Source organism: Pempheris klunzingeri, chromosome 15 (assembly GCF_042242105.1).
Source record: "Pempheris klunzingeri isolate RE-2024b chromosome 15, fPemKlu1.hap1, whole genome shotgun sequence".
Taxonomy (NCBI): Eukaryota; Metazoa; Chordata; class Actinopteri; order Acropomatiformes; family Pempheridae; genus Pempheris; species Pempheris klunzingeri.
In genome coordinates, this window is record NC_092026.1 from 4,373,548 (window position 1) to 4,388,774 (window position 15,227).

The window sequence follows — 15,227 nt, forward strand, 5'->3', positions numbered from 1 at the left end:
CCCAGTGTAACGTGTGAATACATCAAACTCACACTCTTCCATTCCAATAAGACTAAAACATGATAAATAGAGATAGATAGATCGATAGAAGTAGAATAATAAACAATCAAATAGGAAATACCATTATATTGGGTATATATATCATTAAAGGTGATCCAAACAGTCCCTATAATGTTGTAATTTCCTTATAGTGTTCTCAGCTTATTGTCATCTTGTGTATCAGTATCTACAATTGTATAGAACACACACAAAATGCACATTTTGTAAATATATTTATATGTCAAGCAATAGCAGTTTATTTAGCAATAGTAGTTTATATTTATATGTTTTTATATTTTATTCTATCCTCTTCTTTTTTTACTCTTTGGCATTCAGTGTGGATGGCAAAGTAAGATTTTCATTGTACAGGGAAACCCGTTTCTGCACTGTACACTTGACAATAAACGCTTTGAATCTTGAATCTTGAATCTAGAAAAGTCTGAATTACCAATATTTACAATCATGATATTATTAATAGATATTCACAGGGCTGACATTTCCATTATGACATTTTACAGATTTGGTATTTGCGCTCTATTGAAACAGGAAGTGTTGTTATGACAGGACACACTAAAGCACATGACTCCCTGACACACGTGTGTGATCTTGTAATCTGAAACCCCTGTGAAACAGAGGGTGTCAACAGCTCCTGCTTATGCGCTCAAAGATCACACACAACGTGCCAAGTGTTTTTACGACCAGACAAGACCATCAATAAGACAGCCCCTGCACGCCTCAGGCAAGAAATAAAACTTGAATCAGAGACTGCTGTATCTCATGCTCCCTGCTCTCACAGACATGGACAATATGTACTGGACTGGTGTATGTAGGCTACTACACACTCTGTGTTTCAGTGTGTGTTCCTATATTTATATCAATTGATTCTCTAAAGTTCTCCAGGACCACCACTAATGGCTGCCCCCTTTGTTCCCCTGTGCGAGGAGGTGGACCCTTTGGTGCTGCAGTCGGGGCTCCCAACCCAGAAGAGTCCTGGAGAAGACCCCCCGCACTGCTGGAGGGTGAAGGCGGCCTCATGGATAGCTGGGTGGAGAGACCCATCACCACGACTCTGCTGGGCCACGATGTCCTGGAGGAGAGGGCAAAGCTCACGGTAAGGACAGGCCTGCCATTTCTTCCAGAAAGTAGTCCAAACTTCATGATGAATTTATCAATGAAAGAACTCAGACTGATGAGTGTGCAAATTTATATTCTTATATTATTTATTTATGGTTTATATATTATATATTGTATATTTATATATTATATGTCTATTTTTGTAAAAAAAACTTTTATTTTGTGGTGTGATGCCACACCAACGTCATATGACTTTCTGTCTTGAAAAAGATTACGAAATGTGTGTGTGTGTGTGTGTTGATTGCACAATACTGTTGAGTGAGCAAAATCAGTCATAGTCACAAGTGTTAGTCAAGTCAGTCTGTAAAAAAGACTGTAGGTTAGCAGAAGGACAGAGGTCAGGTTAAGCCTCACCTTACCTTATCTGTGTTATAGGTTTATAAGATCCTGGTGATGGGGCGGCGAGGAGAAAGCTGGGTGATCTTCAGAAGATACACAGACTTCTGCAGGCTCCATGACAAAGTGAGAACCAACCGTGGACGTTCCTGGAGTAGCTTATTGACTATGAAGTTATTGTCCTCATTGATCCTCATTGTTCTTTTCCATGTGCAGTTCTGAGCAGTGTTAGAGGCCTGATGTAAGCAGAATTATGCTGCCTCCAAACGTTGTCTCTAGCCAAGCGCCCATTAGGACACATTTATCTTTATCCTGCTTGTCTGCACCTCAGTGAGAGTGCTGACATAGTTCTGTCATAGTTCTTTCAGTTATGGCTTCATGAACCCGCTAACATTTTGGCTCTCGCTGATAAGATATTCTTGCCATAATTATTTTCTGTCCCCTCACCCTTGTGTTTCTTGCGTTGCTGCAGCTTAAAGAGCTTTTCCCCAGCCTTGGTCTAACCCTGCCTCCTAAGCGCTGGTTCAAAGACAACTACGACGAGAAGTTTCTAGAGGAGAGGCAGATCGGGCTGCAGGCATTTCTGCATAACTTGACGTTACAGAAAGACATCTTCAGCAGGTGTGTGTGTGTGGAGAGAAGAAGTCTGACCTCAGGTCGAGTCACGTCAAGTAGAAACATTTATTGTCAAATGCACAGTTAAAAACGAGTTTGTGAGTCTTCCTTTGCCTTCCACTCCCAATGCTGCTTAAAATACACGAGAATTAATAGATGAGATAAAGAAAAAGAACAGAAAAGTGTACCAAGAAGACTACTTACAATATACTTCTTACTTCTACTTCTTAAAGTATAAATCCACAACATAATATATCCATATATTATATACAGATCAGCATCAATACACTATATACAGCATCAGTATCAGGCGACAGGTATTGTGTGAAAACAATATGCAGACAGTGTGTGCAAAGCGAGGCTTCCCTGTATGGTGAGATGAGTTCGGTTGGAGCGGGGGCAGTGCATTCAAGCTTTTGATGAGTGTGAAGAATCTGTGTTTGCTCTGGGTGAAGACTCTCCTCTGGTAGGTGTCCTGCACAGATGGGCACAGCCGTCGTAACCACTTCCTGCAGGTGTCTGCTGCTCCCATAGTACCACACGGTGATGCAGCTGGTCAAGATGCTCTCTGTGACGCAGCTGTAGCGGCTGCTGAGAATCGCTCTTTGACATGCTGAATTTCTTGAATCTCCTTAGAATGTACAGCCACACTCTCCACTCGCCGTTTGACTTGGAGTTATTAATCTGTTTGCTCCTCAGCGAAGCCGTCAGACACTTTCTGTGCTTGGTTGAGCCCCCGGGTCCATTTGACAGTCTGGAGGAAAGTATGGTGAGGTCACTTTCTGCACGAAGATATTGTTTCAAGTTTCAAGGGCTAAATGTCAAGACTATACTAATTTAGTAACCATCATTCTTATAACAGGCTTTTTGTGAGACTCTGGAGGACACTAACGATCGTCTTCAAAGGGAACTGCTGGAAAATCAGAGAGAAGCGGATGCCTTGAAGAAGACCCTGGAGGAGAAAGAAAACCACATCAGCCTCCTCGTGAAGAAAGCCAAGTAAAAATTTTGCACAGTCAGAAAAACAGTAAAGGCTTTACAGGTCCTGTATACCATATTAAAATGATTTAATTCTTCCTAGATTCCTGCCACTTTCTTCAGAGAACTTTATGGGACTTTGCCAGCATACAGAAACAATAACCACAGACACCCACATAGAAGGAGATGCAGATGTGAGTGGATTTAAGCAGAAACAGACAGACGAGAACAGAGGACACTCTATAACTGAAGCTGACAGAGAAACAAACCACGGAACAAGGCTCCCATATTCATATTTCACTGTTAGTAATAGCATCATTTCGTAACTGTTTTACACGCAGAAACCAAATGTAAGGTTCTTTTCTTGCTGTACTTGCTTTTGTCTGTAGGTGACGCACTGATAAAAGTCAGTGATAAAAGTCATCAGTGATTCACTCAGCAGCATCCGAAAAGGTGTCATCATGGATTTATATCTTCAAATTAACGTTCAGCAACAGGAGAATAATGGACAGACCGGCTTCCATCCTTATTTGTGTGTGACATTTTGATACTTTGACAGTGTTTCATTTGCATGTCCACAAAACATCCCGATGCCTGTGTATCACCTTGCTTTGAAAAGGGAATCTGCTCGCTCTCACAAATGTGAACAACGAACCTCGTTATCGGTGATTAATCCACTGAGGTTTGTGTTTCCAAGAGTTTTGAAGCTACAGACAAATATGACCAGAAGGTGGCAGCAGTTTTCAAATGTTGAGCCACTGCACCTGAACCAAAGGCACAGCGGGAACGTGATGTTCTGTCCTCATCACTCACAAGGACATCTCTCTAAAGCTTCAACACAGTGCTCCTTCATAAACACCTGAGATGACGTTTTTCTCTTGAAGAGTGAATAACAGTTGTTCTGTGTGTGTGTGTGTGTTTGTGTCGGCTTCAGTCCAATCCAAGTGGAGCATCACTCATACAGCACTCATTATCATCAGACTGAAGAGCCATTATGATTCTCTTCATTCACTCTGTTTGAATCACTGAACAAATCCCAGACGTCTGGTCTGGACATTAAAAAGTTCCTTTCAAATGGAAAGTAATAAACAAAAAGGGGAAAAGCGATAGTAAAAATAAACATAAATTGTACATTGAGGCAGACGAAATGACTTTTTGGGGTTTTTGTGCAGCATCTGACTGAACAAGCGTTCCTGTTTCTGTCCTTTACAGGCTCAAAGTGCATTTTAAGCTGCAGTATATAATTTAAAAGGCACATTTATAAATAAAAACAATGCATTTCTACATTCAACAATTGATCATAACTGTAACCTTGTTATTATTCATGTGTGCCAGTATTACTGCTGTAAATGGCAGAAGTGTGGATTCAAGTCACATGACTTGGACTGGAGTTATGAAGCTGTTGACTTTAGACTCGACAACGAGAACATCTTACAGCTTGATTTTGACTTAAACACGGATGTCTCCTGACTTCACTTGGACTGGAGCCTCGGAAAGACTGCACGAGGCCAAAGATGAGATATTATGTTATGAAAAGTGTGCCGTGAATAACGCACCTTAAATCAGTCCAACAGCAGATAATCGTACTGCACAAGCATGATGGAAAGATGCACCTGGAGCTGCGGAGCAGCAGCAGACAAAATAATGACTTATTTAACTTATGAAACACAAAGTTTAAGACTTGGACGCAGACAAAGAGCTTGTCTCAGCAAAGAAACCCCGAACGGCATAAAAAAACATGAATACATTTAATTATCGTCTGGTGTTGATCCATCTGTTATAAAACCTGTTAATACATTTGGGAGTGACAGCAACATCCTGTTGAGCGGCCTTTTTATTGGCGTCTGGCTCACAGATTGTGTCTTTAGCTGGATGAAACTGATAAAAAAAAAAGACCTGCTCTACTGACACTAAGTAGTGATAATCTTGGAAAAGAACCCTCATGTTCCTCTGCAGGACTGTGTGAAGTGCCAGTGTTTTATTAGAGCACGAGAGACCGTGAAAAAGATGGAGCATCACTTTGTGGATTTCCATCTTTCGCTCTAAACCCCAAACCTTTTCTCTCCTTCAGTTTGGCACCAAAAAGAAAACACTGTGAGGAAAAACTGTTTATAATGTCCAACAGTCTCAGAATCCAAACAAAAACGTTGGAGCCGACACTGTACAAATAACTCCACATGAATCCACTGTTTAAGATTAACTGCAGAGTTTGCAGCACGTTCTGTACAAAAAACTGGGCTCTATAAATCCAGAATAAGTGAAGGATATAAATCTATCTATCTTGGTTTTGAGCCACACTCTTGTTGTTGTTGCACACCGGCTTCTTTTGGACGAAAACACCTTGTCAAGCTTTGAGTCCATCTTACTTAATGCAACTTCCAGAGCGGCCGCTTATGTATACAAAGACACGCACGTCGTGGAAGGCTTCTGCATTAATGGTGATGAGTGTATCCGCTGTCGTTCTGATGCACGTGATTTTGGTCGTGGAGGGGATTTTGTTGAGCCCGTTTTGCTGAAAACTGAGCTGTGGGCCCTTGTTGGCTCTATGTTCTGTGCCCATGCAGTGCACACAGCAGACTATACAGGCCAGATCCATTGTATTTGACTTTGAGCCCCAGAAAGGGACAAATATTTCTTTTCTGGAATATTGTCCTACCACAGGATTTCTGTTTTTGAATTAGTTTGTGGTTTCTGATTAAGAATGAGATTTTGACACGGCCCCAGGATTAGCTTGTTTTTTTCAGTTTCTATTCTGCTTTGGTGGGTGTTCTCACACAAATGTGCAATAAATTAAATCACCGCAAACCAGTTGCCACACAGTGAACCTGGAGCTTCAGGGCTGCAGGACAGTTCACCCCCCTCTACTTTGCCAAGTTCGTAATTCATGCTGGTATGTGATTATGTAAGTATACCTCTACTCCTATGCTATAATCACTTAGTAGATAGTATCTAAGGTTAAAAACTATCCAATGCAAGAGCAGGACTTATACATGCTTAAGTCATTTTAACATTCCAGCAGGGAAGTAATGTCCGCCGAAAGGAGACTTCGCATGAAATGAAAAATTGATTCTTGCATTAAAGTGAGTTATTGTATCTTCCCCTTTCAAGGAATCCAGAGTGCATAACATCACCAGCTGTAACAGACTCACGAGGGAGAGCCGAAGAAGTTAAATCAAATATGGGAATGTCATTGTTCAGACTAAAAACATAAACCAGATTTTATATTCTGGATAAATGGGGCATTCAGACCATTTTCGGCCTTTCACTTCGATTTTCAGGCACCCTCTAAATCTGTTGGAGGTTGGACTCCATATAATAACCTTTACAGTGTTGGACATATAAAAACATGCCTACTGGTTAACATCAACCTGTTCCTGACCCTCATTTATTATCAACATCAAAGAAAATACCAAAGAAGCACATTTAAAAGGAAAATAAAAGTGCAGACCCACCAAAATCTCTCCTCAGGAATCCATGAGCAGCTAGCCATCCTTCCCTGCGGTGGCTGTAGTTAATCCTGTATTAGGAGCTGTCACTTCAAACCCTCACCTACCGTTAACAGCCACATAATGAACCATATACACTGTTGCCCATAAAGTTGGAATAATTGTTCAATACCCCCAATATTGTTAAAGCCTGAATACACATTTTGCAAAGGTTCATTGTGGTTTAAGTTTCACTGTGATATGTTTGATCAATAAAGTTGAGAAGATATACTCTTTATTTATCAAGAATAAATCACATTGTCACAATCGTTTCATGAGAAGAGGTAAAAAACATTTTATTCCAACTTTATGGGCACCAGTGTACGTCCACTGCTTCAGCATGTTTGTTCCAAAGCTGCACCAAAGTGAACACTGCCCTAAGCAGACTCAACAATAACAACAACACCAGTAAAATCAGATCTTTACATTGTACAGCCACTCTACCTTAACGCTGAAATGAAGGCTGGCTCACATTATGTCACGTTCTTTCTTGAATTCAATATTTTGATATCGAAGGTATCTAAAATCAAATATTTTGTTCATAGTAAACTTAAGACAAAAACACATTTAGATTAAAGTCTTATTATTACTGTTAAATTTATTTTCATCCAGTTTTTTCTTGCCTGACAACAGCAGATGTTTTGAAAAGCACAGGTGTTACTAATAACATTAACATGGCTCTGATCTATTCAAGTGTCCCACCAAGTCGTGACAGTGAGCCAGCAGCCTGAAACCAAAATGGAATTCAGCCCAACACATCGACCAAGAGAGGCGTATTCACTTATTTTGCCTGATCAGACCTAGGTGGGTGTGTACAGACCGTGGGCAACAACAAGGCAGAGGCCCCTCATGGAGGTTGCAGGTAACCATAGCAACAGCAGTGATGCTTCAAGCTGCAGTTTGAGTTTCCTCACAACCCCCGACGAAGGTGTGAGTTCAAGTGACCAAAACAAACTTTAAACGTGTGTTACTCTTCCACCATTTTTATTTATACATTTATCTAGCACTTTTTTTTTTAATATTTCCTCACATGGTTCGAGTTAGCTTACAGTTTGTGTGTACAGATGTTGGCCAAACAGCATTGTGGGCGATGCAGGCGCCAAGTTTTAACAAGAAAGAAGAATCCATGGAACAAAAAGATGATATCTCTGATTCTGCCGCGTCGATTATTATCTTAGAAAAAAGTGAGTGCTCTAAAAACATCCCTCCTGCTACGAAGCCTCCTGTAGGGACACTATGATGATAGATGTAGTGATGCTACACATATAAAGGCTACAGAATATGCACTTAAAACACAGAAGAAGCCATCAGATCGCTGCTTTATCACCCCCCCACCAAAAAAAGGGAAAATGTTAGAATGAAGTAGCCTCAGAATCCAGGTACCCACCTGCGTTTACCACTGGCAGGTCTTGTGGGAAAACCAAGGTAGGCTAAAATGATCATAAATCAGTACCATCTTCACTGTCCATAATGAAAAGCTGAGAAAATGTCGTGAGAGCTTGTTTTCCCCCCAAAAAATCCCTAAATCCACCCTGTCTCTGTTGTGCTTATTGAGTAACAAAGTAGACTCATTTCCGCCTGTCCTCCTTTCGTTTATTGGCACAAAGTAATTTTCCTCTTATGGGGCCGACCTGTTGCCTGTCTGTTGCCAGGACAACCGTCGCTCAGCATCACCAGGGGCGGCGCGTCTCGGTCTTTGTCGTCCCGCAGCCACCCCCGTGTCGGAGGCAGAGACACCTCCTCACAGCCCGGAGACACCCGACGGAGCCGAGGTGAGGATTTACGGGAGGACAGAGGGCGAGAGTCGGGGGGTTGTTTTTCGTCCCCGGTACCGCCTGGCACTCTGGGAATTATTTCTTTACCAGCGTGATTTTCATAACGTGTCATCAACAGATCTCACCATCACCATCGTCATCTCCATCATGAGGAAGATCACCGGCAAACACTTGTTGTGCCTCTTCCTGCTCGCCTTCCCGCTGTCCTGGGCAGAGGACACGAAGAGGAACGTGAGGAAGACTGAGAACGACACAGGTGAGGATTCAGTCTTTCTGATGATGGTTCAGACACGCTCATTTCATTCCCCCCGCTTTTCCCCCATGCAGCCTCTAAAAAGCATTTAAAGGCTCCATCGTGCAGCTTATAACATAAAGGAACATAATTACTAGGTAAAAATGTATACCAGAGACTCTTATTGTGGTTCTCACTATTCCATAATGCCCTTATAAAATATTATTATATATTATTAATATTTATTCTGCAATCAGGATAGTTTTTGGTGGTAAATAAAAATAAGCAAATTAATTAATTTTTAAAATATGAAGAAACTAAAACTGGGACAAGAGCTCACATACAATTCTAATTATTAATCCATCCACACATCATCTATTTTGGAATTCCCTACAAATACAAACATTTATGAATCACATTAATTTGGTCAAACTCAAGTAAACAACACATAGTTGTTTAAAATCATGAATATATTGAAATCTGCTGGTTTCCTGTCCATGTCATCTGGTGTGATCACTGCAGGAGTTAATAGGAGCATTACATAATATAACAACAATAATAATAATAATAATAATAATAATAATAATAATAATAATTTAGTTCATGAAAACATTGCAGTTCTATGTACAACATCATGTTTGTCTTTGAACCAATCTCGCATATCATACTATTAGATCATTGCTGTGAATCCGGTATCAATTTATTCATTCATGTTTTGAAGCAAAAACAGTTCTGAGGCAAATCATTGGACAGCTGACAACCTCCCGATCCTGACTTTGTGACAGCTTTGTGGCAGAAAGAATTACTCCTCCATTCTGGTTTTATTCTATTTTCAAGAGTTTGTCGTCTTTGATTGGAGAGCTGCAACACAGACGGGCGTCTGCAGACTCTGGAGGCACAGTCCATAACTTTTGATCATAAAAATTAGATTGTGTGATACAATCAAGAGTTTGACTTAATGATATAAAACACTTTATTTTTTAAAAGCATCAGAGACATTAACAACTTATTCTCTGCCCTGTGTCAGCATGTGTGTGTCTACTGTGATGAGGATGTGATAGCATGTCTCAGTCGTCTGGGGATCGACGATTGGTCACTTGCTGGTGCGTTGGCCTGGCATGGCAGTAACATGTCACCTCGTGAGGATTACATAATGAGCGTGTGAGCTGTTGACAGCAGACACACAGCAACATGAGCATTCATCATGATTTGTGCTTCTCGTCCACCATGTTCACTGTCCCTTTAACTCTTTAACACCCTTTAACATTGTCAGTTTGCTGCTGGGCAGGTGGCGTACAGCTGAGGGAAACTGCAGGGTCTTCTCTGGTTAATTTGGTCACCATGAGCTACTCCTTTCATAGTAAAAGTCCTTTTTTTCCATTGTTAGTCTGAAAACATTGGTTGGTGCAGTGAGGGCGTGGTGTGACATCACTGTTGGGTGTGGTTACAGGTGCAGTGATGCGCCCGTCTGACCACACCCAACACTCATGCTCGGTCTGAGGTATTTACATCCATAGACATATATACACTGAATGCTTGGGCTTTGCTGCAGCATGTCAACATCACCGCCATATTGGACCAGGCAGGGCTGGCTAGTGAAGACATACAAGTAAACAAAGGGTCTGTGTTTTTTTCCATTAAAAGCAATATGATATTTATTGTCAAGGTCTATATATTATTATATTTATATTCAAGGTCTATTTGGAGTAGAGAAAAAGAAACGTTTTGTTCAAAAGCTTTTTTTCTATTCCATGTAGGTCACAAACCCTAAAAATGACCTGTTGAAATGGTTGAAAAACACATCCACCCCCCAAATGTTTGTATGTGTTTACAGCCTGGTCCAATTTGGATGCATCGTACGATCCAAAGGCCTCGATGTATATGCATGTCTATGCTTTCAGCCAGAAGAACAAAACTTTGAGGGTCTGCATGAAGAACTAATTAAGCATTTGAGCCTGTATGATTTAATGTGTGGTCGTTTTTTCAAGATACTTTAAATAGGGAGAGAGAAGGTTAACAAAATATGTTAAAGTAGGCGGAAAACCAATAAAACATGTCAATATTGGTATTAGAGGGAAGCCCCTGGAGTCCCAGGGAGGGATAACATGTGCGGAAAAGGGCCCGAGAGCTTCAATACAATTTATTGAGGAGACCAATGCTGGTTCTCCTTGATACGTTGGATTTCATGCAGCCAAGTAGAGAGGTCTAAAAGAGGAAGATCAAAACTTGGCTAAAAGGCTCAGCATCAGCAGGGGGAGAGGCACGAAACACCATAAGTTGGACAAAAGCATTTTCTGCACTAAAACAGGTGGAGTCTAAACATCTGGCCCAAGATTGGCCCCAAGGTGTTGAGCTGGAGCGGAGAGGAAGGTGCAGCTGCCAGCAATCACGGGGGCAGAGGTCAGAGCCAAAAAGGTCGTGAGATGCATTGTGGTACGAGGGTGAGGCTGTTGATAGTGCCAGGGTCTGAGGCCAGCAGAGACGAGGTGTACAGCCAAATCATTTTGATGTCCGTTGGAACACTGAGCTGCTGTTGTTGTATCTGTAAAGAATCAAACACTGGCACAAAGCTTCGGATACTGATCCAGCTCAGTATGTCAGTGGGATCCTAACAACCATCTTCAAGGCATCCAATAAAATAAATCAAATCTGTGTGTAGAGATGCACAGATTCACGTCTGACATGGTGGATTCATTTAGTGGATGAACAGAAACACATACTATTCTCAGTGCCGTTTGGCACTCTTAGGTGTACAAAACAAAACCACTGAATTCAAATGCTGGACTCAAATGGCTGGAGGCCCATGAAAGAAATGCTCCTGCTAATCAACAACAACTCAACCGTCTGTCAATACGAGGCAAACATCTTGGCAGTGTAATTGTAAGAGAAAGCTTGACTCTAGCTCGTCTTGCTGCCCTCTCCCTTACAGGTTGGATTAGCTCTGTCAACACATGTGTCCTAAAAAGGGACCAAAGGTCATAGGTCACGTGCTAAGCTATTAAAAGGGCCTCGAGTTCGTTTGTTTTGTCAGACAACAGTTTCTAAGATTGAGAATGAACTTACATTCTTCAGTAAAACTGCAATCTATGACTGCGTGATTGAGTTGTTGGAAAAGACGTATTTTCTTCACCTCTTTATTTGGTTTTAGAACAGCATGAAGAAAATGTAGATTAATAAAGCCATTAAGACCAAGACAGAGGATGCTGTAGTGTATCACCTTCATCCCTCTGTCAGCTTCCTCTTCATCGGCTCCTTTCTGTACAAATGTGTTGTATGTCAATGCATAACGGCCACTCAACAATAAACAACGGTAAAAAGTATCGGGCATATTAAAAATCTGACCTGATGACGATGCTAGATGAAGAGTCAGGTTTCATCCGACGGGGACAATGAATGTCTGTACCAGACTGAATGGAAATCCATCCACTCACTGCAGAGTGAATCTGAACTTTTACTCTACAGATTACACAGTCTGTGAATTTCCTGAGCACTTGTGTCGTGTATGTTGTAGACTTGTGTATTGTGAGTTGTTTGTGTGCATTGCGGAGACGTTTGCAGATGTTTTATGATGAATGCACGTTTCATGTATGTTTTATAACATTTCTACTGGTTAAAGATTTTGACATTCATGGCCAATAAAATCTAATACTTCAGTCTGGACTAAAGTGGCGGCCCAGCCGACGCACACGCTGGCATTACCACGCCAGTCACTGTGTCAGCAGTACGTTGTAAAGATAATTTTAACCGGTATCATAAAACATCATCCCAAAATGAGTTTTATGAGCCCTTAAATGTGAAATGTTATCCGGCAACAATGAGACAGAGGAGATGTCAAATTCCAAGTGAACAGTAATAAATCCTCCTGCCAACAGCCTGACAAATGATGCAGAAAGGTAGGACGGGAAGAGAAAGAGGAGCCATAAAGGTATAAACTGTTTCTCTAATAGTATTTGATAGCTGTTGAAAACTCTTTTCAGTAGTTAAGACATTGGCCAACCTGCCTGATGATGGACTATTTGGTCTTTCTAAAGATGGCCTTTACGTGGAAGGACGACCAGGTTGTCAAGCAGGCAAGGCTTCATTTTGCTGCCTTGTTTAGAGCTATAAATTCCACATCTCAAATATTCAAGCTTCAAATCCACATTGGGTTGACTCCAACTTGGTTCCATGGGTGTTAGCCAGACCACCAACTCCCCACTCAAACACTGGCTCCAGGAGGGTTCCTGTTTCTTACTCCGTGGGAAATGAAACTGTCCATTTGCGGTCAGTTGACCTGAGTTCTGTCATTGCTCGCAGGGTCACACAAACCCATTCGCCGTAATAAGACGCAGATTCCCAGAGGACAGAGTGAAGAGCTCAGACATCCAAAACTAGTGCTGCTTGCCCGCTGAGTCCGTGTGGACACTTGTGTTGCCCTCTGGACGCCAGTCTGTGGTGGTATTCCTGGCATGTGGGACTGAAACACTTTTTATTTTCACCTTCACATTTTATAGAAGCTGTATAAAGTTTGATAAGCATGTTTAGTTGTCCTCTGAGGTAAGTGTTGACCTGACAAAACAAAGACTGGAAAATAAAAAAGAGCTGCACTGTTGGTTCTCGCTGGCCTCACGGGAGTGTGGTGAAGTGTTCGTCACTGGAAAACATACAGGGATGATAAGCAATGATTATTGATTGTGTTGATTAACAGTAAACAATGATTCTTCTTTTATTTCCAACCCTAGTTTGGAGCCAAGGGAAGACCAGACGACTGTTTGCGAGGAGAAAGCTTTCTCCGCCACAGGAGAGTCACACTCCTGTAAGCTTTCTTCTCTTCTCTCTGTCAGTGCCTTCGTATGTTGTCTATGTAATGCCACTCAGGTTCGGACTGCTTATGAATGCTGGGGTGTATTTCTGTGTAAATTTCGAGGGCAGCTGGAGGTGTTAGTTTCGTATTTGTTGCGTATGTGTGTGTGAGTTTTTATTTAATCAAATGCCAGCCTCCATATCGGCAAACTGTTAATTTATTCCAGCAGACACAGAGCAACATTAGCCTCATTTTGACGTTGTGATTCTGGCCGTGATGAATATAAGCTCACCACTCACATTCCTCTGTCTTGGTGAAAATCGACCCTTGAGGAAAATATCTGGCTCTCTTGACGCTAAATGATCCAGTATGCTCACCATCCAGTCACTAACTTTGTCCATCTGCTGCTGCGCGCTGGGCATGTCATGTGGTGAGTTCATCTTAAACCTCTGCCTGCTGCCTGACGGCGACGATGATGCGGGTGGTGACAGTACGCAGTACGCTGTGGGCCATAAAACCATAATAGTTTGGGTGAAAGTTGTTTGAGGGTTTGTCACATTGCACATTGTAATTTGTCTCCTGTATATAAAGATATTGATTCGCCCAGCTTTGAAGCTGTCTGCACTTTACTACTTCAAGGCCCTGTGAGGATTTTAAACTGTTTTCTCTATTTTATTATTTGACATCTCAAATGACTTCTCTCTGTCTCTGTTGGTGTTGTTTCAGAAGCACAAGTCAAGCCATATGACCCCTGCACGTCGCTGCGGCCGCCTGATGGAGAGCTGCTCCTCTCACTTGCCGTGCTGTGACCCCTGCGCCTCCTGCCGCTGTCGGCTCTTCAACACCATCTGCCACTGCTGGAGGATGAACCCTCTGTGTTTAAAGAGGGCGTAGATGAAGCACAGACGCACACAGGCATGCACAGACACAGCTCAGCACTTTGACATATACAGCGACAAACATTATACACAGAGAAAAGCACTGACATGCACACCACCTTCTGGCCTGTGGCTTTTCCTCTTTCACAACACAGATGCAGGTCAGAGAATATATAATATATGAACTGGAAACATTTAAAATACAGTGAAACAGACTACAGGTTAAAAGTGAAGGTTTTTTCCATTATCTATGGCTTCAACACCTCAGTGATGGAAGGGGAAGCATGTGTTTTTCTGTCTTCAATCTTCTGAGGCCTGAAGAAAATGCTCATAGAATATCCAAATACCCACCATGAAGAATGGAGGTGTAACAAAGGATGAGTGACATGTGCTTTTTCCTGTATGTAGACAATCAATCACGTGTAAACTGTGTGTTGTGCCTTGGATATTTCCCACACTATTGCTTCTTTTGAATATCATTTCTGCTCTCCTGCCATGTTAAACATGTGGGAACCCATTATAACCCTTTATTTACACTAGAATATAAAGTTGTTTTTTTTAAGCTTACTCTACAGACTAAATGTGAAAAAAATAGTTTTGAGTCATGAACAGTTAAAAGATTTTTCTGTTCCTACGTAAACCATAGCTTAGAGAAAGATATATTTGGGTTTCCAATAATTACCAATTATTTACATGTGGATTTGTGAGTTACAGTTTGTTTATATTTTTGCTATTGAATAAACACGTTGCAAGCCTATATTAAATATGTTGTAAGCCCACTTTGTCCTTGTGTTTTTGTTCCCCTCTTCAGTGTGAATGTCCTCAGATGTTTACATGTAGAAGTTACAGTACAGTACAGTTACATATTTGTGGTTATGTGGTAGAAAACAGTTCATTTAGGAAATATGAGACAGCCACGAAACAAAGCAAAAAAACAAAGTTATTTTGCAAACGATTGCTGGCAGCTATCTT

The 15,227-nt window shown here is 41.4% G+C and overlaps 2 protein-coding genes across 2 annotated transcripts; both read left to right on the forward strand.

Annotated features, from left to right (window-relative positions):
* Nucleotides 1-988: 988 nt before the first annotated feature.
* Nucleotides 989-3,503, forward strand: LOC139214094 (sorting nexin-16-like). Its single transcript, XM_070844846.1, has 7 exons — nucleotides 989-1,150; nucleotides 1,549-1,635; nucleotides 1,982-2,130; nucleotides 2,824-2,893; nucleotides 2,987-3,123; nucleotides 3,206-3,404; nucleotides 3,492-3,503. Exons 1-7 carry the CDS (start codon nucleotides 1,073-1,075, stop codon nucleotides 3,501-3,503), a joined length of 732 nt encoding a protein of 243 aa, XP_070700947.1. The 5' UTR covers nucleotides 989-1,072.
* A 5,001-nt stretch (nucleotides 3,504-8,504) lies between these two features.
* asip2b (agouti signaling protein, nonagouti homolog (mouse) 2b) lies at nucleotides 8,505-14,323 on the forward strand. The gene is made up of 3 exons (XM_070845681.1): nucleotides 8,505-8,618; nucleotides 13,316-13,389; nucleotides 14,104-14,323. The coding sequence occupies exons 1-3, from the start codon at nucleotides 8,510-8,512 to the stop codon at nucleotides 14,269-14,271; spliced, it is 351 nt and encodes a 116-aa protein (XP_070701782.1). The 5' UTR covers nucleotides 8,505-8,509; the 3' UTR covers nucleotides 14,272-14,323.
* The last annotated feature ends 904 nt before the right edge of the window (nucleotides 14,324-15,227 follow it).